General features: G+C 58.5%; 2 protein-coding genes across 2 annotated transcripts in view; both read right to left on the bottom strand.

Moving 5' to 3' along the window:
• Positions 1 to 477: 477 nt before the first annotated feature.
• On the bottom strand, positions 478 to 12,421 carry LOC119104746 (dysferlin-like). The gene is made up of 11 exons (XM_037228465.1): positions 12,397 to 12,421; positions 11,349 to 11,424; positions 10,711 to 10,813; positions 8,919 to 9,038; positions 8,211 to 8,392; positions 6,650 to 6,770; positions 5,656 to 5,730; positions 3,910 to 3,982; positions 2,670 to 2,832; positions 2,127 to 2,269; positions 478 to 676 (listed from the first exon to the last, which is right to left on the bottom strand). Exons 3-11 carry the CDS (start codon positions 10,811 to 10,813, stop codon positions 478 to 480), a joined length of 1,179 nt encoding a protein of 392 aa, XP_037084360.1. The 5' UTR covers positions 11,349 to 11,424; positions 12,397 to 12,421.
• The window catches only part of LOC119104745 (myoferlin), a 32,104-nt gene continuing 20,218 nt past the window's right edge, over positions 10,837 to 22,722 (bottom strand). The window contains exons 13-25 of the mRNA XM_037228464.1: positions 22,656 to 22,721; positions 22,076 to 22,194; positions 21,783 to 21,885; positions 20,540 to 20,661; positions 19,906 to 20,005; positions 18,898 to 18,993; positions 17,542 to 17,701; positions 16,246 to 16,385; positions 14,513 to 14,667; positions 12,929 to 13,115; positions 12,486 to 12,548; positions 11,349 to 11,424; positions 10,837 to 10,856 (exon numbers count right to left, since the gene is read on the bottom strand). Coding sequence (XP_037084359.1) covers positions 10,837 to 10,856; positions 11,349 to 11,424; positions 12,486 to 12,548; positions 12,929 to 13,115; positions 14,513 to 14,667; positions 16,246 to 16,385; positions 17,542 to 17,701; positions 18,898 to 18,993; positions 19,906 to 20,005; positions 20,540 to 20,661; positions 21,783 to 21,885; positions 22,076 to 22,194; positions 22,656 to 22,721 — 1,407 coding nt within the window. The remainder of the gene's footprint in view (positions 10,857 to 11,348; positions 11,425 to 12,485; positions 12,549 to 12,928; positions 13,116 to 14,512; positions 14,668 to 16,245; positions 16,386 to 17,541; positions 17,702 to 18,897; positions 18,994 to 19,905; positions 20,006 to 20,539; positions 20,662 to 21,782; positions 21,886 to 22,075; positions 22,195 to 22,655; position 22,722) is intronic.

The following is a 22,722-nucleotide window of genomic DNA, read 5'->3' as shown; positions in this document are numbered from 1 at the left end:
CTGGCTGGCAGCACGCTAGCGACAGCAAGCAGCGAGCACGCAGTGCCAGCGCGCTAGCCTGGGCGGCTGGAGTGACCGCACGCACACGCACACACGCGGGGTATCACACAAGCACTAACACAGGCGGTGAACAGCACGCATTTCCCGCCTGCAAACTAACACGGACGGGAGAGAAACAACGGGAAACAGCGGAATTAGTCACAGCAGACGGCGGCGGTTGATTCACCGGGCGTCTTTAGGCCGAGTCGAACGTTGGGAGGCGGGCGTCGGGAGGCGGTCTTTGGGAGGCGGACGTCGGGAGGCGGTCACCGGGAGGCGGTGACGGGGAGGGCGGTCTTCGGGAGGCGGTCTCCATGAGGCGGTCACCGGGAGGCGGCGTTGGGAGGCGGGCGTTGGGAGGCGGACGTCGGGAGGCGGTCTTCGGGAGGCGGTCTCCATGAGGCGGTCACCGGGAGGCGGGGCGTTGGGAGGCGGGCGTTAGGAGGCGGGGCGTTGGGAGGCGGTCCTCAGGCGGGCAGCGGGCCACACATCCTGCACGGACACAGTAACCTGCTCGTCGCCGCCGCCGCCGGCCGGGCTGCCCTCCGGGATGGCTGGATCTATGTCGATGACGGTCGACTGCCTCGTCATCGTCGACTGCCGGTGCACGGTCGACTGGCGGCGGACTGGCTTCGACCTGCGGCCACCGGCGACCGGGTCACATCGGCCGACGGCGACCGGGTCACATCAGCCGACAGCAGCCGGTCACATCGACCAGGTCACATCGGCTGCAGGCGACTGGGTCACATCGGCCACCGGCGACCGGGTCACATCGGCCGCCAGAGACCAAGTCACATCGGCCGCCGGCGACCAGGTCACATCGGCCGCCAGCAGCCGGGTTCACATCGACCAGGTCACATCGGCTGCAGGCGACCGGGTCACATCGGCCACCAGCGACCGGGTCACATCGACCGGGACACATCGGCCGCCGGCGACCGGGTCACATCGACCAGGTCACATCGGCCGCCGGCGACCGGGTCACATCGACCAGGTCACATCGGCCGCCGGCGACCGGGTCACATCGACCAGGTCACATCGACCGCCAGCGACCGGGTCACATCGGCCGCCAGCAGCCGGGTCACATCGACCAGGTCAACATCGCCGCCGTCGACCGGGTCACATCGACCAGGTCACATCGGCAGCCGGGTCACATCGGCCGCCGGCCGCCACAGCGCTTCCTGCCTTTCAAAATACGTTCAGTAGGGTGTGCAGGATGCGGACATACATTATGCTGCCAGAATTCTGGCTCTCCAGAGGCCTACGGACGCAATTTGCTACCTTTTGACCCACGAAACCTGACATCTGACCTGCGTCCGTCAAGCCCGAGGCGCTTGGATGCTGGGTCGACCGCCAGCCGGATCGGTGCTGATTGGTCGATTGTGAGCCAGGAGAGAGGACGACAGACAGGGAACCCCAAACCGGGGGTAAAAATGGCACAAAAATCCGAAATTCCTGCGGACCCAAGTGGCAGAACATTGACATACTGCACACCACGTACCGGCGACTGCGGCTAAACCCGGCGCTCGCGTCCGGAGCGGCATAACCGACGCACGGAGCCCTCCCGGCGTCCCCGGTACTCATCAGCACATCCGTGGCCATGTCTCACGCTAGGATTCACATTCCAAGTCGATGCCCACGCCCTGCGCCAGTCCTCATGCTCCCCAACAGAGCTCGCCAGTCCGCAAAACAGCTGACAGCTTACGGCAGCACTTACGACCTGCACACCGGCCCTTGGCACTCGGCATCGATACTTACATTTCATACCAGCACCCACACTTGGTAATCGCCCTCATCCCACACCTCACGCCGCGCGCCAACTCCCATCCCTCACACCCCGCGCCGGCCGCTCGCGGCGCTCATCGGGGTAGGGTGGAGGGAGGCGACCACTCACTTGACGTTCATCAGCGGCTCGCCTGCTTCCACTACCCACACTCCGCGCCAGCCACCCGCGGCATTCACCGGGAGGGGGTGGAGGGAGGCGGCCACTCACTTGACGTCATCAGCGGCTCGCCTGCTTCCATTACCCACACTCCGCGCCAGCCACCCGCGCCATTCACCGGAGGGGGTTGAGGGAGGCGGCCACTCACTTGACGTTCATCAGCGGCTCGATGCTGTACTCGTGCAGGGAGCGGATCACGTGCGTGCCCACCACGGGCCGCGAGCCGAAGCTGCGGTGGTCCCGCACCTTGATGTTCAGCGGCGGCATGTACAGCGGCTCCTTCGGCAGCATCTTACGGCAGCGGGCAGCCGCATCAGCGGCACGAGCAGACGACTTCACAGGTTTGAGACGAACCTCGTTCGGTCGGGCGCGCTTTCCGTTATCACAAATCAGAGCATCGCTCAGCGTACCTACCGAAAAAATACTCGTACAAGCACGACGAAATACCTCGTCATAAATACCTACGCAATAAGCACGTAAGTATTTTAATACCACGTATACAGATACCACGTAAAAGCACGTAGGTATAATTATGACATACATTCGGTCCCGGACATCCCGTCACCAGTTCAGTTTTCGCGGTCCATCCATCGTCGCAACCCGCGAGCCTCCACCACAAGCGCGGCCGACCGACTGCGTGCGAAAATCTGATCTCCCCCCCCCCCCCCTTTGGGCGGCAGGCCCCACTCACGATCTCCATGAAGAGGAACGGGTCGGCGAAGTTGGGATGCTGCTTGACGTCGCCCATGACCTCTGACGTCACCACCTTGCCGGCGCACTCGAACTCGATGGCCGGGTTGCGCACGGAGCGCAGCTCGAACGACCTCATGTTGCGCACGCCCCCAGCACAGGATCTGCGGGCGGCACAGCGTCGGCTGGTGAGAAGTCCCCGGCGGGTCGGGCAGGGCAGAAGGGTCAGTTTGCCGCGGCGGCACAGGGGCCGATGGACCACCCCGACCGTGTCGCCGGAGGACGCGAATTGTTCTGCGCCGCACATGCCGAAGCAAGGTCTGGTGGCAACAGTCAGAAGCCAGCGCAGTTGGAAAAACATCTTAAAAGCCTGCTGCATATCACCACATGACCTGGAAAACGTGAGAAAGGTACGGGGAAGTGATTACCACCAGGACGTTCTCCACTGGCTGGTGCAGCAGTCGAGAGGCGGGGGGGGAGCGCTTGTTACTGTGTAAGGTGTCCACCAGGGACGCTCTCCACCGGTTACCAGAGCGGTAGAATGAGAGGCAGGGGAGGGGCTGTTCATATATGGAATAATTTACACACCCCTTGCTTCTCACGGAAGGTTTCCATGCCGGCGAACGAACGCAACGCTACTATCGCACAAGCTCTGGGTTTCTCACCGTCAGAAAGCGTATCTGAGAACGAGAAATTCACATGCAATACCCTCTCAGTCTGCATCTCCCAACGAGAAAGGACAGCTGGTGTCGGGCAATCCTAATTCACGCGATCACGCTATATACAGCAGACCACATGACGCATTCGGATGCATTAAAATAGGGGAGTACATGTCAACAGGCAAAGGGCACAAAACAGATAGAGACATAGAGTAAGACAGAGGCATGAAGAGGCGTAGATGCCAAGATCATTTACACTGTTTCCCTCGTAACGACGCCACTACAACCGAAAACTCCGCGACCAAAACATCTAGGCCTGCCTTCCTCTCCCCTCCGCCCCACAAACCACAAACCACAAACCACAAACCACAAACCATTAACCCTCCCCATCCCCGGCACGGCCCTACGTGACTTGGGTCGGGACGGGGCAGAGCGAAAGAAAGCCAGCGAGCAGCGAGCGACCAGGCGGACGGACAGGCGGACAGGCGGACAGGCGGGCGGGCGCGGCCCTCCTCCCACCTCCACGGCGGGTACGCTGCAGCACGGGCCGTATGCCGCTGGGCAAGTAGTACAGCGTGCCACCCTTCTTCGTCGGCCGGCAGGAACGGCAGCTCCGACACCTTGCAGTAGAGCTCGAACGAGGCCAGCAGCTCGCCTGCGACAACCGGCCGGCCGGTCACGCGCGGGTCACCGGGTCACGCGCAGGTCAGGTCGGGTCACGAGGACGGCAGACGTGAGGACGAGACACACCCGCTGTGGGGCGGGGCTCTTCTGGACCTGGGGCGGCCACAGGGGCACACGGCAGCCTGACACGAGAACAGAAGCATGGGGGTGATCTACGTCTCAGAGGCGGCCTTACCAGCTCGCCTACAGCAACGATAGGCGACGACATGCAATCTGGGTTTGAAATCAATGACATGCGAGGGGGGACTACGTGGCCACCTGGGGCAGGGGCAGCTTTCAACCACCACCGCCTGCGTCGCGGATAAGGGCTTAATCGGAACCCTAGGGCACTAGGGGCAGCTACATTGCCGTACGACCTCAACGGCCCCAGGTGCACGTGTATATATATATATATATATATATATATATATATATACTTATGAATTGCTATATTGATCATTATGTCAATACCAAAATTATACATTATATTATCTAATATAATCATTACTGTTTGCGTATCTGTAAATTGTTCATTAAGACCGCCAACTCTCGAGAAAAAAACTGCCGCTTAACATAATAGAGGCACGACACACCGTAACCCAGAAAGCAAACACAGACAGTGCGCAGTTGAGAAGCCTGCGGACGGCACGTGACAATAACGAATCAGAGCAAAGCGCTTTCCATCCGCGGGAACCCGCGGACAACTTACTGGACTGAGAGACCGAGAGGACCCACACCCGCCGTGGAGATTGCGGCGAAAGGAATGACAATGAACCCACCGCCGTGGACGATATCACGTAGGAAATTATAATTACGTATTAAATTAAATTATAACATGAGATAACTTATACGTATTAAATCAAATACATATATATATATATATATATATATATATATATATATATATATATATATATATATATATATATAAATCAATCACGTAGGATATTACGTAAGAAAGCATACCCCATCTTACAGGGGATCAACAGTGATATCACATGGCGCTCGTGACAAGCTCGTTGGCAACGATTCACGGGCAGATAGCAGACAACGATAATTCCGCGTGTTAGGGAATCACAAGACAGATTACGGAGACTCTTTAACCTACGCAGTCAATTAATGACACACGGCAAGCGCGCGGTTTGGGGTCACACACACTTCGCTGAGCACGAATCTCTACGGTCGTTTATTTCAAACAGTAGGCGTCTTGTTGGAGAATGATTGACAGAGCTGAACTGGAGGCGACGGTTACAAACGTGCTGCACGCCATCGTTTCGCATGTGTCGCCACCAGACCAGATAACACGTCATCTTTGAAGCGCATCATTTCGGCGTTACTTTCCACCAAAATTGTGGGCACGGAACGCCCCAAACCGATCCAAGGCACCGACGACTCAAGCCGCAACGATGATAGAAAACAACGAAGGCTAGCCGAGGTAAGTTTCACACGAAAACAGGGGAAGCAGGTCCGCAGCCGGCCATGCGAAGGTATGAAGAAAACACGTCACATCCACTCATCTCGACGTAACGAAGCCGACAGAACAAAGGCAACGTCAAAACAAAAGCACAAACCAAAACGACGTCAGACGCCACGAACGGCACCAACCAGAAGCTGCCGCGCCGTCCGGCCGGCCTGTCCGTGACGTCAGCCTGACGTCACACTGACCGTGGTAGGGCCTGTCGGAGAGCTCGCCCCGCTCCGAGGGCTTCAGATACGCCCGCTCTCGTCCCCAGCCGGAGGCTACGCGCACACGATGGCCGGTCACATGCGGGCCGCCCGTCCCCAGCCAGCGCAGCGGCCAGGCCGCCCAGCCAGCGGCGTCGGAACAGCACCCAGACAACGGAGCTGCTCCAGCTGCTCGCTACGAGCCCGTCCCCCGTGCCGACGGGGCGACACCGGCAGAGCCCGCATCGAGGACGGCTTCTGTTGCGTGCTTTGGAACAGCTCACCAACGCTCCCCACAGATAACTGCGTTTGAAATGAGATTATCCTTGAGTTAAAGCGAAGTCAAGCGATGAGATTATCTTTATGAGATTCTGGATTTTATTCGTCATCTGGCGATTTCAACCGCTCAGCAGCGTATGCGGCGAGTGGAAGATTAATTTACTTCCTCGGCTTACACTGTGCTAACGTTGGACAGCACGCGGTGGCCCCACCACCCGTGGCAGGACAGGGCGGCCGAACCACCCAAATCTATTTGGTCCGCTTCAGGTGAAAGGTACCGCTTGAAACATCGTTAAAAAACTAGCTGCGACCAAAAATGAAAGCGTAGATCATAACGACCCTGACATCGACAATAACACAATAAAAAATGTATCCGACACAACATAGCAACTACGTGAAGTTGACAACCGATAATACGCCGGTTAATGCCATGCCTGCTGTCATGATCGTGTACAACACGACAAAATGTACCGCGACATTCTCAAGTTTAGTGCAAACGACATAGAGGCGCAAGTTCCCGTGCAATGCGCGAATACCGCGACAAAATGCAACGCGTCATGCAGCTACAAATGCGCATGGGAAGATGGTTCCAGCGTCCTCCATCGTGTTAAGAAGCACCACCCGTGCCTCAAACACCGGACCTGCAGGTGAGATGAAGTCAGGTCAGATCAGGTCAGGTCAGGTCAGGCTCGGCGCGCCGTCGGCCGGTACTGACCTGCGCTGTCGTTGTCGCCCTTGCTGAACTTGAACCACTGCAGCGGCGGTGGGTGGGCCTTGCTCGGGTCCAGGTGGACGGTGGGCGTGGCTACGGCCCGGCCCAGGAACTCGGGCTCGCCCTGCGCACCCGGTCAGGGGGCGGGGTCAGGTCACGCCAGGCCAGGGGTGGGGTCAGGTCACGCCGGGTCAGGGGTAGGGTCAGGTCACGCCGGGTCAGGAGCGGGTCAGGCCACGCCAGGTCAGGGGTGGGGTCAGGTCACGCCAGGTCAGGAGGCGGGGTCAGGTCACGTCCGGTCAGGGGCGGGGTCCGGTCACGCCGGGTCAGGGGTGGGGCCAGGTCACGCCGGGGTCAGGAGCGGGTCAGGTCACGCCAGGTCAGGGGTGGGGTCAGGTCACGCCGGGTCAGGAGCGGGTCAGGTCACGCCAGGTCAGGGGTGGGGGTCAGGTCACGCCAGGTCAGGAGGCGGGGTCAGGTCACGTCCGGTCAGGGGCGGGGTCCGGTCACGCCGGGTCAGGGGTGGGGTCAGGTCACGCCGGGTCAGGAGCGGGTCAGGTCACGCCAGGTCAGGGGCGGGGTCAGGTCACGCCGGGTCAGGGGTGGGGTCAGGTCACGCCGGGTCAGGAGCGGGTCAGGTCACGCCAGGTCAGGGGCAGGGTCAGGTCACGTCCGGTCAGGGGCGGGGCCAGGGAGAGGAATACGACCAAATATTCCCTATGCCACCGCACCAGAATAGTAGGGACAGACTAGTAGGTCGGCAAGGTCACACTGGTGAGTGGAGGGGTAAGGTCACACGGAGAGGGGCTGGCCGAGATCCGCTAAACAGCACCACAAATTTCACGGAAACTACGGTGGAGAAAACTGACACCAACTATTACCTCGTGCAGCAAAATCATATACTGCCTATCGAGTACAAACTACCCCAAACTAGGTCGTGCACGTAATTGGCACACTCGAGAGCGAGGGGAAAATTGAGTCACAATGAGGGGATGATAAACCCTCAAGACAACGTCCCCGGGGACAGTCCCGTAAGCGCACACCAGGTCGGGGTTTCAAAGGTAGGCGGCGATAATGAGCGTCTTCCGCTCGTCACCCACCCACCAACCAATCACAACGCCGGGAAGCTGATCATCACGGTAATGGTCATCGGATCAAATCAATGATCATCACGGTTCGGGCCTATGGGCGGCTGTCTCCTTGGCTGCAACCATCCAGGCAGAACTTCTCCTGATTAACGCCAAATTTGGACCCCCCCCCCCCCAAAAAAGGGCATTGCCACAGCCACCTCTTGCTGCTGGCACACTCCCCCTCCTTACGCCCCACGACAAAGTCTCCGCTCGATAACCAGGCCCAACGACGTGTTCTTGTCTGTTTAAAGAGAACGCGACACGAGACGCGACAAGAAGCAGTCATCACGCCCCTTTTACGGGGCGTCGTGCGCCTGCACCGCCCCTATTATCGCTCCGGGGCGCAGCACCACCGGGACCCGAACTCGGCCTCCGTACGTGCGAGCCCAACACACTAACCCCTCTGCCGGCTCCTGGCGGCGCGCTCCACTCACGTAGGTGTCGTGGTCGAACACCTCGATGATGACCTGCGGCGGCTGCTCCAGGATGAACATGGGGTCGCCGTGGATGGTGAGGTCGTCGTACAGCAGCGTCTGGTCCCAGGTGGGGCACAGGGTGGCCCGACCCCGCTCCGTCCGCTGCGAGAAGTTCAGGAAGCTGACGCAGGCGTACGGATCTGCGGGAAGAGCGGCGCCACCGTCGGTCAGGTGCAGTGGAACGGGGGCGATGCGTGACGAGACAAGGCCAGACCGGCCCGACCTAGCGTGCTCTAGTATCGCAAGACCGGGGCTGGTCATATGTTACGGGCGTTTCGCGCGACTTCGACACTGGCATGTCACGTCATTGGAACATCTGACGCAGACGTGCAGGTGGCGGTCACGCTAATGACGTCACAATCAACGTGCATGGTTTATTCTTAACCTTCAGATTTCAGCCACTAACGCATTCCGCGCCGCGTTTCATACACGCATCAGGACGGGCGCACCATTGGGGGGGCCGATTTTACCCTCCGGCGCCAATCTACTTGTCACATTATGTCCCGCTTCATGCCCACAACCGCCAATAAACAGCACACAAAACGACACAGACGCGTCTTGTACGGCCCTGTGTGCAGCCTGTCACCAGCACGCCGCCGGCCACCGAACCCCGCCCGAGCGGCGTTAGCGGGCGGCGGCGCTGCGGCCGAGCAGACCGCCACCTACCGGAGAAGCCCGTCTTGTCTCCGGCCAGCAGGTCGCGCGCCTGGTAGATGTAGGCGCGCAGCTGGTACTGCTGCTCCATAGTGTGCACCAGGTACATCTTGGGACAGCTGAGGTGGACAACTGCCAGCCAGCCCGGTCACAGGTCACACAAAGGTCACGCAGAGGTCATATAGAGGTCATACAGACGCCACACAGGACGACGGCCTAAGAGGGCCGCCGGTGTAATCGGTGTGAGCCGTGGCGTTGGTGAGAATGGTGCATGAACGACGCCGCGTACTTCATTTCGGCAACGTGGCTGTCATGGTTTCAGGACATTAAAAACTGGTGAAAGACATTCCCAGCACATTAATTTCCAACAATGCTGAGCTTGTGTAACCGTGGTTCATCCTACAAATTGTCCAATGATGCACATCTCGTGCAAAGGCACAAGGCCAAGCTGAACATGCATTGCGTTCAAGCTGTGATGTTATCAGCAGCGGTACAAACTCACTCGTTCAAAATGTCGTTAGGTCCACACCCATGCCTTAGTGTTGCAGCAGGAAAAAACTGAGCCCACCGCCATGCAAAGTGAAGACTGATTAACCGGCCACCGCCACCCGTGTTATCCTCACGGCGTGCGCTGGCAGAGCGCTGGGGCGAATCAGTAAACATTCAAGCTATCGGCATAGAGCTGAGTGACTGGGGGCAGCAAGGCATGTGTGCCGGTGGCGGTCAGAACGAGCTGGCGTCAGGTCGATGCCCGAGGTCAGGTCGATAGCGACCCGAGATCAGGCCGATACCGACCCCAGGTCAGGTTCATACCGACCCGAGGTCAGGCCGATACCGACCCGAGGTCAGGTCCATACCGACCCGAGGTCAGGGCCCATGCCGACCAGAGGTCGGGCCGATGCTGACCCGAGGTCAGGCCGATGCCGACCAGAGGTCATGCCGATACCGACCCGAGGTCAGGTCGATACCAACCCGAAGTCAAGCCGGTATCGACCCGAAGTCAGGCCGATACCGACCCGAGGTCAGATCGATACCGACCCGAGGTCAGATCGATACCGACCCGAGGTCAGGTCGATACCAATCCGAAGTCAAGCCAGTACCGACCTGAGGTCAGGCCGATACCGACCCGAGGTCAGATCGATACTGACCCGAGGTCAGGCCAATGTCGAGGTCAGGCCGATACCAACCCGAAGTCAAGCCGGTACCGACCGGAGGCCAGGCCGATACCGACCCGAAGTCAGGTCGATGCCCGAGGCCAGGTTTTAAAATGACCGGAAACCGGGTTCATACTGACCCGAGGACTCGAGCTCACACGAGGCCAGGTCCTTACCAAACCCAGGTCGAGCTCATGACGACTCAGCACCAGAATCATGTCCAACCAAGGTCCGGACAATAATGATAATAAATGAAAAAGTAGAGTTGAACAATGAACCAAACTAAACGAAATAATCCGTGAATAGCCTCAAAATCAAACCAGCCCCTGAGCCCCAGCGACCATTACCACGTAGTGACGTTAAACGTCAGCCACCGACAGCGGGTCCAGAGGCTCTCCTCTCACGTCTCCATGCCGTCACTGCCAGCCTCACGCCGGCCAGATCACCAGATCATGCTGCCGTGCTGGCCGCTTCATGCCGTCCACGCAGGTCAGGTCAGGCCAGGCCAGGTCAGGCCAGACCAGGTCAGGCCAGGCCAGGTGAGGTGAGGTGAGATGAGGTGGGGTGAGCAGCAGCGGTGAGTGTGCAGAGCCGTTCCGTCCCAAAGCCGGCTTCAGGCGCGAAGCGCTACGATACGTCACTTTTGCTACCTTCCGAGTCGGGATCTTTCAGCCTGAAGATGGGCAGCTGGGGCACACTGTGGGTCGACATCACCAGCTTGCGGTGCCAGCGGCGGCGGCGCACCATGTCCATCTGGGGACGGCCGGGTCACGGGGTCATCCAGAGGTCGCCACCGCTGAAGGGACAGGTCACAATGTGACACGACCGCGTGCCGCACAATGCGATGGGATCTTGTGCGACAGATTGGTTGCGGACTACCTTATGTTTGTGACGTACCTAGCGCATCATCAGAACACTTCCGGCTAATAAATGACAACAATATTTGGATCTAACACATTCGTCTCTACGGTCAGCTAGCTTCGCAGTCTCCTAAGCCATTTCTTGCGGGGACGACGAAATAATTACGATGAACGCCAGACTCGAACCCACCACCTATGTATACACGGTCGTGAAGGAGACACCTTCCTTGGGCCTCCTCCCCTCCTACCTCCCCTCGGGCCTCCTGCATCCCTTGGACCCCACCACGCATGCTATTACGCAGAGGTACTTACCACCGTCGAATCTTCTTCACCTCTGTAGCACTCCAGCTTCCCACGCGTAACCTTTTCCGCTTAAAACGCACGTGGTCTGCGTCACGCAGCTTGAAAACATAGTCAGCGGAGCTCACCTTTCGCTCGCGGGGCGTGGAACTTCAGACCGAAGAGCGGCGCGTACTCCCAGCCCTCCTTGTCAGCCTCCGTCTGCTGCAGAGCGGCGGCACAGGCGACGGTCAGGTGGTGCCGGGCAGATGAACACGAGGACAGGAGGAGCACGAGGACAGGAGGAGCGCGGGGACAGAAGCGCGAGGGCAGGAGCTCGCGGACAGGAGAGACGCGAGGACAGGAGGAGCGTAAGGACAGGAGGAGCGCGAGAAGAGAAGCCCGAGGACGGGAGAAGCGCGGGGACAGAAGCTCGCGGATAGGAGACACTCAAGGACAGAACGAGCGCAAGGACAGGAGGAGCGGTGCCGGGGCGTGGGGATGACGCCAGCCGGGCACATGCCTTCAGTCAACGTGATCCACACGGAAAGGCTGGGACATTCGCGCATTCCCGCGGAGAGGATGTGCTTGGAGATCCCATCAGATGGTGGAAGTGAGGACAGAGGCATCCTGCGCCTCATCCACAATAACCAGGGAGCCAATAACACAGTTGACCAGAAACGAACAACAAACAAATGAGGACTAGATGGGAGACGTACAGATTCTACCCACCTTTAGGTACATTCCTCCATCCAGTGTCAGTTCAACACAGATTCAAGAGCCCACAACTAAGGCAATAATAATCGCGTTCGATAGGTTCGGATGAAATCAATACCTAACGCCGGCATATAGGCACACCTTATAGCTTGACATACAAAACTTCACATGACGTTAACACTTACCTGTAAACAGTGCACGCCATGCGGTTAATGGCAATGATGATTTGGGCTTTGGGGCGCGACGAGTGCGCTAGTCACATGGCGTCATCGTAATGCGATTACTAAAGGTCCATTCGACCAGCTCCATTTCAATACAGGTCGGGAAACACCTCAAGACGCTATGCCTTTCTCGTGGCGTATCTTCGCGTTATGCTTATCATAATCATACATGTAGTAGCTGACCTAGCAGGCTGTTGGGTCAATCTGCTGGGTCTGTTGAGGCCAAACCAGCAGAGGTTCATCAGTACAGCCGCCTCACCTGAGCCTTGACCTTCTCCACCATGGTACGGCGGCCGGACCCAGCGGCGGCGGCGGCACAGGTGGTACAGCTGTTCCACGGGCCCGTACCCTCCCAGTGTGGACTCGACGCAGTACTCCAGCCTCCTCGTCCACCGCGCGGTTCAGGTCCACCTGCCGATGGACACCCAGGTGGGATGTCAGTCGTGGTGAAATGACAGCCGAAATGCGGGGTTTTGTCTTCGTTTTTTTTATATTTTACTCAGATCGCTGCTGAAAACGACCGTTCATAAAAAAATGGGTGCCGTCACTTTTCTTACATTGTCGTGTGGCGGTCAAAACCAAGACGATCAGAAAAACGTAACTGACGTAACTTCTTTTAATTTGCAGGCCTCTGTGTGCTTTACAGAAGCGGCATACTTTGTCCATTGTGGCAAGGTGCGGCATGACAAGGACAACAAGGACAAGGATATCTGTTTGCCGGTCACGTACGCTCCCCGTCGGACTGCTGAGACAAATACACACCATCATCGCGAGACAAATCAATATCTGACCGTCCACGCGTCGTTCCACTCCCAGCCGGGCGGCGTCACGATCTGGTCCCGCTGCTGAGACGGGTCTCCGCGCACGTCCGTCCACTGCGTGAGCGCCGGCATCCAGCTGCCAGCTGGCAGCCGGTTCTCGTTCTCGAACACGTCCTCCAGGTACGTGGAGTGGCCGGCGTCGGCCTCGTAGAACAGGCTGCGCAGTAGACGACCATAACATGGCGTAAGAGCCGGCTGGCCGGTTGGCCGCCCAGCGCCGTCGGGGTGTGTTATGTGCGGCTAGTGGCGGGCGGACCGTTGACAGCGTGTGCAGCATCAATCACAGAGCCAGGAGCGGCCATGACGGCGGCGCACGGCGGCAGCCATTCCCGGTATGACGTAATCAATCATCAGACAGCACGCGCGTGATGACGACAAAAACATACAAAAGGATACGGAGAGCAAACACTTGAGATAATAATGTCCAACACACGCGTCTTTTTATTTCTTTTTTGCCACAACCGCAGGCCGTGGTGTGGTGGTCACAAAAAGGTACGGCTGATACCTGAGGCTAATTATTATACCTGAATGTTTCTTATTATGCTTCTTATTATGATAGCGATGTTAAACAGGCTGGCCCAACGGGTGAAAGGGGCATGCATTCTTCCCTACACCACCATTCCCACAACTGACACGCCGTTTGTCTTGGGACAACCGTCCACTCTCATTGCGCGATCTTCTGAAACATCCGTCATTCTCTGAATTGTTGATGGGACTTCAGGAGCACACTCACAAGCAATTAATTTCAAGGAGCATATTCTGTTTCCGTCGCAATGTCCACCAGAGAAAATGAAAAAAAGAAAACGCGTCTGACTGCACAATTTTGTTGACCGGCAACCGATCACGCGCAAAAACAACCATCCATCCAACAATCCTGATGGACTTCATGTCATGACAATATCTCATAACGTACCTCTTAACTGTTATAAATTATTGTTTATGTGTGCAATATCTATGAATTGCGTAGGCCAGGGACGGCCTGGCAGCCACCACCATCAGGGCCGCGGTCCCCATTACCAACAGCTGTCCATAAGTTGCAACATATGACGTCAGAGGCAGGTGCGTCACAACATTTTCCCCAGCTTGGAGGATGGCCGCTTGTGTATGACGTAAGAACTTGCGACGCCACAGGTAGCAACTCAAGAAGGCACTTTGCCAATTCAGAACGCGGCCCTGAAGTCGCAGCCTTGAAGTTTGCTGCTATAGAAGGCGGCGCTCGATAATAGCCTGACCATGCGCCAGGACCACTTCAATGTCACAAGTCCCGTGCATTAATTGCACATAACTGTTTGAATAGCCCACCAGCTACTAAAGAGCAGACTCGTGCTCAGCTTTGATGATGGGTCGGGGTCGACTCCACAGTCCGCCGAAATCGGGCCAAGTCAAAGTGGAGTTGACTCCAACGAAGACCGCGGAATCGGAGTCAGAGGTGACCCTACAACCGCACCTAGTGTCAGCGTGGAGTCGACCCCAATTACGACGTTCATTTTTGGCCAATCGGAGTCCGGACGCGCGGACCTAACACCAACTGCCGGAGGCCGACCGGTCACTGACCTGGGCTCGGGGTCGACGAACCAGTTTCCGTCGAACCGCCAGCCGTCGGGCGGCATGAAGCCGTCACGCGGCAGCAGCATGTCGCCGCCGGCGTCGGACCACTTGGGCCGCGTCATCGTCGGGCCCTTGGTCACCCAGTGGCCGGCGATGCTCGACTGCCGACACCCGGCCGGCGACGTCATCATGACGTCACATCACGCACGTGACTTGTGATGCTACACGGTGCGTGACCCAAGAGGCAGCACGAAACGAAAAGCGGGGACGGGGACGGGGACGAAACGCAGGCGGTGCTCACGGTGAAACATCATGTGACGTCATCACAATAATGGCATCACGTAGCGGATAACCTGAGCGTGATGTACCGTCACGATCGACCAACATATCGTGAGACGCGACCACTACGTCAACCGAAACCACACGCCTCTGGTTCGGCAAAGCCGCCGGAACTTCCATTTGACGTAAGAGCTAACAGCCCAGCACATAATGGAAGGGGCTCACGACCTCTCTCCGATTTTTGCGGCGCATTGCTTAAGTTCGTCCACAGGTATTGCTTCGCCGTCAGTGACGGCCGGAATGTGAGGCGATAATAACGGCCATCTCGCGGCTCAGCCATATATCTTTAGTCCGGCGAATGCGGAAAGTGGCGACTGGACTGCAGTTTTAAAGGTCACGCCAGCTGAAAAGGTCACGCCAGCTGAAAAGTGCGCCGAGTTTAATTTCTGTCTGAATGGGCGAACACCGAAATTAAAAAAGCAACTGAGTCCCCGCAAACGCCGAAAACGGACATATTACACATTTTGGCTTACCCTTACAACGGGGTACGGCTATGCCCTATGCACTGTAATCAATGAGAGCAGCAGTATGCTTGCCACATCTTACCAGACCCATGGCAAGGTCAAAACCTTTCAGAGCTATTACAGCGGACGCCTTGCAAAAGGCGCGGTGTGAGGGACGCCGCAGCCTTCAAAGTATTCAACTGAACTGAGCACATACCTCGGCGGTCCCAATATCTTCCAAATAGCAATTTCAATGCATGCGGTTTCGCCGGTATTTCTGCGATGACTGGCATGGTATGACTGGATGACAAGGTATCCAGCGCGATTGCAATTTCTTATCGTTCGGTCATATGAACCTGGACGATGAGATGCTGAGGATGGTGATGGCGATTTGGACCTCAGGGTGCGCCGGTTACCTTGGTCACACGGCGCCGCGCCCATCTTAACCTGGACATTAAGCTCCGCGTCCTCATAACCGGGACGCAGTACCGCAACAGGTTGCCGTACGTCCTGTGAACACCTCCGCACCTTCCCGTCCCCGCACCAGGTCCTCATGTATTCTGTGTGCGCCACTGTACCTTCTGTCTCCGCACTGGCCCTCATGCGTTCTTTGTAAACTAGTGTTTCTCCCTGTCCCCGTACGGGATCCTCTGTACACTACAGTACGTACACTCTGTGTACACCAATGCATCTCTCCGATCTTCATTCCTAGTCCTGATACGCCTATGTGCATACCGCCGTCCTTCCCCCGTCCCCGCACGTGATCCTCAACCGTCTGTGTCCATCGCCGTCCCCAACCTGCCCCGTACCTGGTCCTCTCGCGCCCGTGTCCATCGCCGTACTCCGCCTGCCCCGTACCTGATCCTTCGTACCCCTGCGTCCCCCGCCGTACCCGCCTGCCCCGTACCTGGTCCTTCGTACCCCTGCGTCCCCCGCCGTCCCCCGCCAGCCCCATACCTGGTTCTCGTACGTCTCGGCGTACACCACCGTCTCGGCGTCACGGTGCCCGGCGATCCAGGCCTTCGACTCCTGCTCCTTGCCCAGCCATAGGCGGACACGCAGCAGCGCCGGGATCTTCTGCTTGTTAGGCCGCGCTCCTGTCGGGCAGGGACGGGACGGAGGCCGGGTCATACAGGGTCACACTGCGCCATGCCGCGCCATACCGCATCATATTGTGCCATACCGCGCCATACCGTGTCATACTGCGCCATACCGCGTCATGACGCGCCATACCACGTCACATTCCGTCATTCCTCGCCATACCGCGCCATACCGTGTCATTCCGCGCCATACCGCGTCATAATGCGTCATACCGCGTCATACCGTGTCATACTACGCCATACCGCGTCATAATGCGTCACACCGCGTCATACCACGCCGACCGCAGCACCGGGGCAGTGACCTGGCGCCTGAGTGACTCTCGGTGCCCTCCAATCTGAGTGGTGCCTGAACGACGGCCCCGCCGCCGTGTCATGACCTCTCCATAAAGAGGGTATGCACACACGCAGCTGTACGATATCTGCGATAGATATGTTATGTACACAGACAGCAGGAGGTACGAGCACGTGTACCATTAAACCTTCCATCCTACCGTTAGATCACGCACTCCAGCACATGCGCTCCTAACCGCTCCTGGATCGAGTTGTCGTAATCCTCCCACCAGGTCATGTATCTACATGTCTCCATAAGTATGCTATTACACCCGGGAGGGGTGCCCTGATTCCTTAGGAGCCCTCGTCTCGTCTGGTAGCTCCTCTAACGGCCTCGTCATGTAGCACCTCACCGATGCTGGTCACCCACCCGCTCAGACATTGCACTGAAAATGAAAGTGCGCTTCCTCCTCGGGGAGCTCTTCCACTCACCTGTGGCCTGATTTCAAATGGAAGTCGGCTCCTTTCTTAGAACCCTGTCCCTATGTCCAGGCGCGTAGCTCCTCTCTGGAGCGCCCTTCTTCCTCCCCCTCACCTGGAGTCTGGCCCGGTATCGGGTGACTACACTCGCAACTCCACTCTACTCCCACTCCCTCTGCCCATCCACTCCACTCCCCTCCCACTTCACACCACTCCCCGCTCCAACCCCTCCACTCCGCTCCACTCCAGTCCCCTCCCACTTCACAGCACTCCCCGCTCCAACCCCTCCACTCTACACTCCCCTCCCACTTCACACCACTCCCGTTCCAACCCCTCCACTCCACTCCACTCCACTCCCACTCCCACTCCCACTCCCACTCCACACTCCCCTGCCCTGCCTCACCTGGGAACTTGAGCTGCACAGTCCGCAGGCGGCCGCAGTCGGCGCCGCTCTGGCGCTCGTCGCCGGCGTACAGGATGGTGTGCGCTGGGATGCGGCAGTACGCCAGACGCTTCTTCCCGCTCAGCATCCAGATTATGATGTCCGGCATCGAGTTCTGCGGCTGCGGGAGGGAAGAGAGTGGCGTGAGCAGCAGGAGAGAGAGACAGAGGCAGAGGCAGAGGCAGAGACAGAGACAGAGACGGAGACGGAGACGGAGACGGAGACGGAGACGGAGACGGAGACGGAGACGGAGACGGAGACGGAGACGGAGACGGAGACGGAGACGGAGACGGAGACGGAGACGGAGACGGAGACGGAGACGGAGACGGAGACGGAGACGGAGACGGAGACGGAGACGGAGACGGAGACGGAGACGGAGACGGAGACGGAGACGGAGACGGAGACGGAGACGGAGACGGAGACGGAGACGGAGACGGAGACGGAGACGGAGACGGAGACGGAGACGGAGACGGAGACGGAGACGGAGACGGAGACGGAGACGGAGACGGAGACGGAGACGGAGACGGAGACGGAGACGGAGACGGAGACGGAGACGGAGACGGAGACGGAGACGGAGACGGAGACGGAGACGGAGACGGAGACGGAGACGGAGACGGAGACGGAGACGGAGACGGAGACGGAGACGGAGACGGAGACGGAGACGGAGACGGTGAGACGGAGACGGAGACGGAGACGGAGGACGGAGACGGGACGGGACGGAGACGGAGACGGAGACGGAGACGGAGACGGAGACGGAGACAGAGACAGAGACAGAGACAGAGACAGAGACAGAGACAGAGACAGAGACAGAGACAGAGACAGAGACAGAGACAGAGACAGAGACAGAGACAGAGACAGAGACAGAGACAGAGAGAGAGAGAGAGAGAGAGAGAGAGAGAGAGAGAGAGAGAGAGAGAGAGAGAGAGAGAGAGAGAGAGAGAGAGAGAGAGAGAGAGAGAGAGAGAGAGGAGAGAGAGAGAGAGAGAGAGAGAGAGAGAGAGAGAGAGAGAGAGAGAGAGAGGAGGAGGAAGAGACAAACTGGCGTGAGCGACAGAAACCAAGAGAGAAACGGTGTGAGCAGCGGAAGGGAGGCGGGAGAGCGGCGTGAGCAGCGAAAAGAGGAGGGCGAGAGCGAGCGGCGTGAGCACTTGGCCAAGTGACATCAGGCCAGATCGGGCGAGGCTGGTCACATCATGGTCAGGTCAGATCCCGTCAGCTCACATAACGCCAGGTCAGACCGGGCGCAGCCGGTCACATCATGGTCAGGTCAGATCCCGTCAGCCCACATCACGCCAGGTCACACCACCCGTGCCGTACCTCCACGGCCAGGTCGCGCAGAGTCGCGCCGTACTCCTCCAGCTGATCGGCCGCCTCCTCCAGGTCGGTGGCCGTTTCCCTCAGCTGCAGCACCCCCTGCGACGGCGGACAGACAGCGGTCAGACGGCGCCACGGCCGCTGGGAAGGCAGGCACAGACAGGACCTGGGGACGGGTCCCAGCCCCGGCACGGTCTCCCCTTCGCCAGAGGTGGGCATTAGGACTATAGGCAAATGTAAGGGAGCAGTGCGGTAAAGAAATGTAAGGGAAATGAACCCCGCGCCTTGCCACTCGCGCCTTTTAAGCGTTAACTACATAATTACGCAAGTTGTTCAGTGCATGTGCGAGAAACATTATTCACATTATAGAACAGTAGTAATAGCCTTATTCCTCGCAGAAAAACCATGGAGATATAGTTGGGTTGATATTTTAGCAACATGCCTTTATCGAAACGACGGCAGAAGTAAATTCTGGTGAGTAACCATTTAGTTGTTATTGATGAATAGATGTGATATTGATGATGATGTTATTGATGTATGTTATTGATGTTTATTGATGTATATTTATGTTTATTGATGTATATTATAGATGTTATTGATGAATAGATGTGTGTACGCGCGTGTGGGTATGCTAGGTGTGTTTTGTACGTTTGCCTTTGACGTATCCCCGTGTAAATGCCCATAATGCTGTCCTCTTCACATGTCTCACCTCCTAACTTTATCGACTCGACACTCGATATAGCGATGTTATGTTGGAGTGCAGTGACGTGTAAAACGTACAAGAGACTTAAAGTCCAGGAAACAAGCACATAAACCAGACGCATATACAAGTGGTACATACGGACCAAAGGATGGAGGGAGGGGGGGGGGAGGATCGGGACCGAAGAGCGTTCCGATCGTCCGGACCGTTTCGTCACCCGCAGAGGCCGGTCATCACGCGCTTCCGTCCAAACCAAATCAACGCCCACGACAGCGGCAGGTTGACTTCGGCACCTCACGCCCACAACCGACCTTGATGATGTTGTCCAGCTTGGCGCGCCTCTGGCCGAACAGCAGGTTGTCCAGCAGGTTGGTGGACTGCACGTGCGGCTCCGGCGTCGGCAGCGGGATCCTGCGGAGGAGGCAGGCCGTCGGCCGGGCAGCCGGGCGACGCCGCAGCAGCACGAGCCCGCGCGCGACACCAAGTAACCGGGTGGCTCAGTCTGAGCACCGGCGCTCGATCCCAACGGTGGACGGTGGACGGTGGACAGTTGGCAGTGGGCGGGCAGTGGACGATGGGTGGACGGACGGTGAAAAAACGGTGGATGGTAGACAGCGGGCGGACGGTAGACAAAGGGTGGAGGGTTGACGGTGGACGGACGGTGGGCGGGCGGTGGACGGTGGGCGGACAGAGGACAATGGGCGAGCGGTGGACGGTGAACAAACGGTGGACGGCGGACGGACAGTGGACGGCGGGCAGTGGACGGTGGGACAGACGAGGGTCAACACAAGACCCACCGTCAATATCGCCGACATCCCACACCCCCCTCAACTCATCACTACACAACTGCATCGCCAAAGACATCCCTGGAGGCGGTACCGCACCCCCGACTGCGTAGCAGCTTGTCATTACGAGGCACGACACGACAGACACGCGCTCTGGTACCGGCAGTTGCGGAGCAGCTGGTCGCAGACGCCGACAAACTCGGCGGCCAGCTCCTCGGCCCCCTTCGCCGCCTGGATGCTGGTCCGGAGTGCCGCCAAACTCCGCTTCAGCGTCTCCACTGTCTGGGGAGCCGGACAGACAGCGGTCACCAATGGACAGCGGTCGCCGCCGGACAGCGGTCACTACCGGACAGCCGTCACTACCGGACAACGGTCACCGCCGGACAGCCGTCACTACCGGACAGCGGTCACCGCCGGACATCGGTCACCAACGGACATCGGTCACCATCCAGCGATGGTCACCACCGGACATCCGACACCACCGGACATCCGACACCACCGGACACCATCTTACGCAGGACGACAGTTTGTGACCGGTGGTTTCCGGTTCCAATCAGCCCCCATCCCCCCCCCCCCCCCCCCACCACCACACGTAGCCAAGCGAGCGCATGACAAACGCCGAAATCTCCGGCTGCGAAGTAGTCTGTGCAATTCACCGGAGATCAGCAACGCGCAGGACATATTTATAGACCGGGAGGCCGTTTTCTGCACCGCGTCGTCCAGCATAACTCTCACTGACAAAGTCGGGCATTCGCTAACCCACTGACAACGCCAGACCTTCGCTAACCCAAGTCCATAGTCAACGGTGACGTGGACAACGACACATCGTGACAGAAACGAATCGGCTCGGAAATCATCGGCGTGATTTGCGTCTGGACCAAGCGGGCGAAGCGAGTATATTTAGACATCAATAACCGGACGGCTTGAAGGCCGGGAGCTGACAACAACGGGCGCGCACTGTCCGTTGCTGAACCCCAAGTTAGCCGGAAACAAAGGTCCCGTGGGTGGTGAGCGCTATCTTCGCCAAGCTGGGTTGTGTGACCACAAGCATCGCTCGTGGCAGCAGGATTTGTGCCCTGCGCGTTCAGGTCACGCCATCGGCCAAGCGCAGCCTACGCCAAGTGATATCAACCGTCAGCAGTGTATGTCACGTGACACCGACCATCAGCAGCCCACGTCACGCGCCACCGACCATCAGCAGCCTACGTCACGCGCCCGCCCACCACCAGCAGCCCACGTCACGTGACACCGACCATCAGCAGCCCACGTCACGTGACACCGACCATCAGCAGCCTACGTCACGCGCCGCCCACCATCAGCAGCCTACGTCACGCGCCGCCCACCATCAGCAGCCTACGTCACGCGCCGCCCACCATCAGCAGCCTACGTCACGCGGCACCCACCATCAGTAGCATGTTGAGCGTGTGCAGACGGTGCGAGATGTCCTCCCATTGGCAGTGGACCGTGACGCAGGGCTTGGCGCCGCTCCACGGCAAAAAGTAGTACCTGAGGGCGAGCGCAGCCCAGTCAGACCGGCGGACGGGGCGCGTCGATGCCAACCTCGGCACGCGCAGCGAGCGGTCGTCCTCTCCGCTCCTCTCCGGCGATGTGTGCAGACGGAGTGCTGCGATGTGTGCAGACGGAGTGCGACGCCGCGCGCAGATTCATCGCCGGCACCCGCGCGCTCGGCACTCACATGCAACCGTCGAACACGGCGTTGGTGGGCTGCGTGAAAGAGGGGCTGGGCATCACCGAGTCCTCAAACTTGTTGCCGTAGTTGCCCATGGACACTTCGAACTCCACCGGCTTGTCTACCTGAAACCGGAGCGGTGGAGACACGTCAGCCGCGCCCGGTGGTCCGGCCAGCAGCTCAGGGTCGGCCAACACAGACGGCTCACGACATGGCATGGTATGCCACTACTACAAAACGGCTCAATGAATGCGTCAGTATGTGCAAATGACGTATGCCGCTGGAATACCGCCCGATGCGTCGTGCAAAACTAACCAGCAAACTATGAACGAAAACCGCTCGGTTTCTACACCCAACAGCTGTCGAGAGCGGCTCTTCAGGTCAGCGGCTGAGGTCACCGACTGAGGTCACCGGCTGAGGTCACCGGCTGAGGTCACCGGCTGCCGGTGACCACTGCAGATGAAGGACTGCGTGGGGAGAGAGAGCACAGAGAGGGGGACGAAGCGGGAGACAGAGCGGAGGAGAGAGCAGCAGGTCGGCGTGCCACGCTTGACACAGCTGGACTTCTCAGCTGGCCCCCACCCACCTCCGACACCATGGTGGCGTCCTCGAAGGCGCAGTGGACCAGGTACTTCCTCCGGCGCAGGAACGAC

The sequence above is a fragment of the Pollicipes pollicipes genome, unplaced genomic scaffold (assembly GCF_011947565.3).
Source record: "Pollicipes pollicipes isolate AB1234 unplaced genomic scaffold, Ppol_2.1 Scaffold_6052;HRSCAF=7182_pilon_pilon_pilon, whole genome shotgun sequence".
In the NCBI taxonomy this organism is placed as follows: Eukaryota; Metazoa; Arthropoda; class Thecostraca; order Pollicipedomorpha; family Pollicipedidae; genus Pollicipes; species Pollicipes pollicipes.
The sequence above is the reverse complement of the archived record's forward strand: the minus strand, read 5'-3'. Positions and strand labels throughout refer to the sequence as shown.

Excerpts from the sequence above, each read along its gene's own strand:
- LOC119104746 (XM_037228465.1), bottom strand. The coding sequence starts at position 10,813 with ATGGACATGGTGCGCCGCCGCCGCTGGCACCGCAAGCTGGTGATGTCG. Across the intron at positions 9,039-10,710 it reads GAAAGATCCCGACTCGGAAG|TTGTCCACCTCAGCTGTCCC; the intron begins GTAGCAAAAGTG and ends GCTGGCTGGCAG. Across the intron at positions 2,833-3,909 it reads CTGCCGGCCGACGAAGAAGG|ATCCTGTGCTGGGGGCGTGC; the intron begins GTGGCACGCTGT and ends TGCCGCCCGCAG.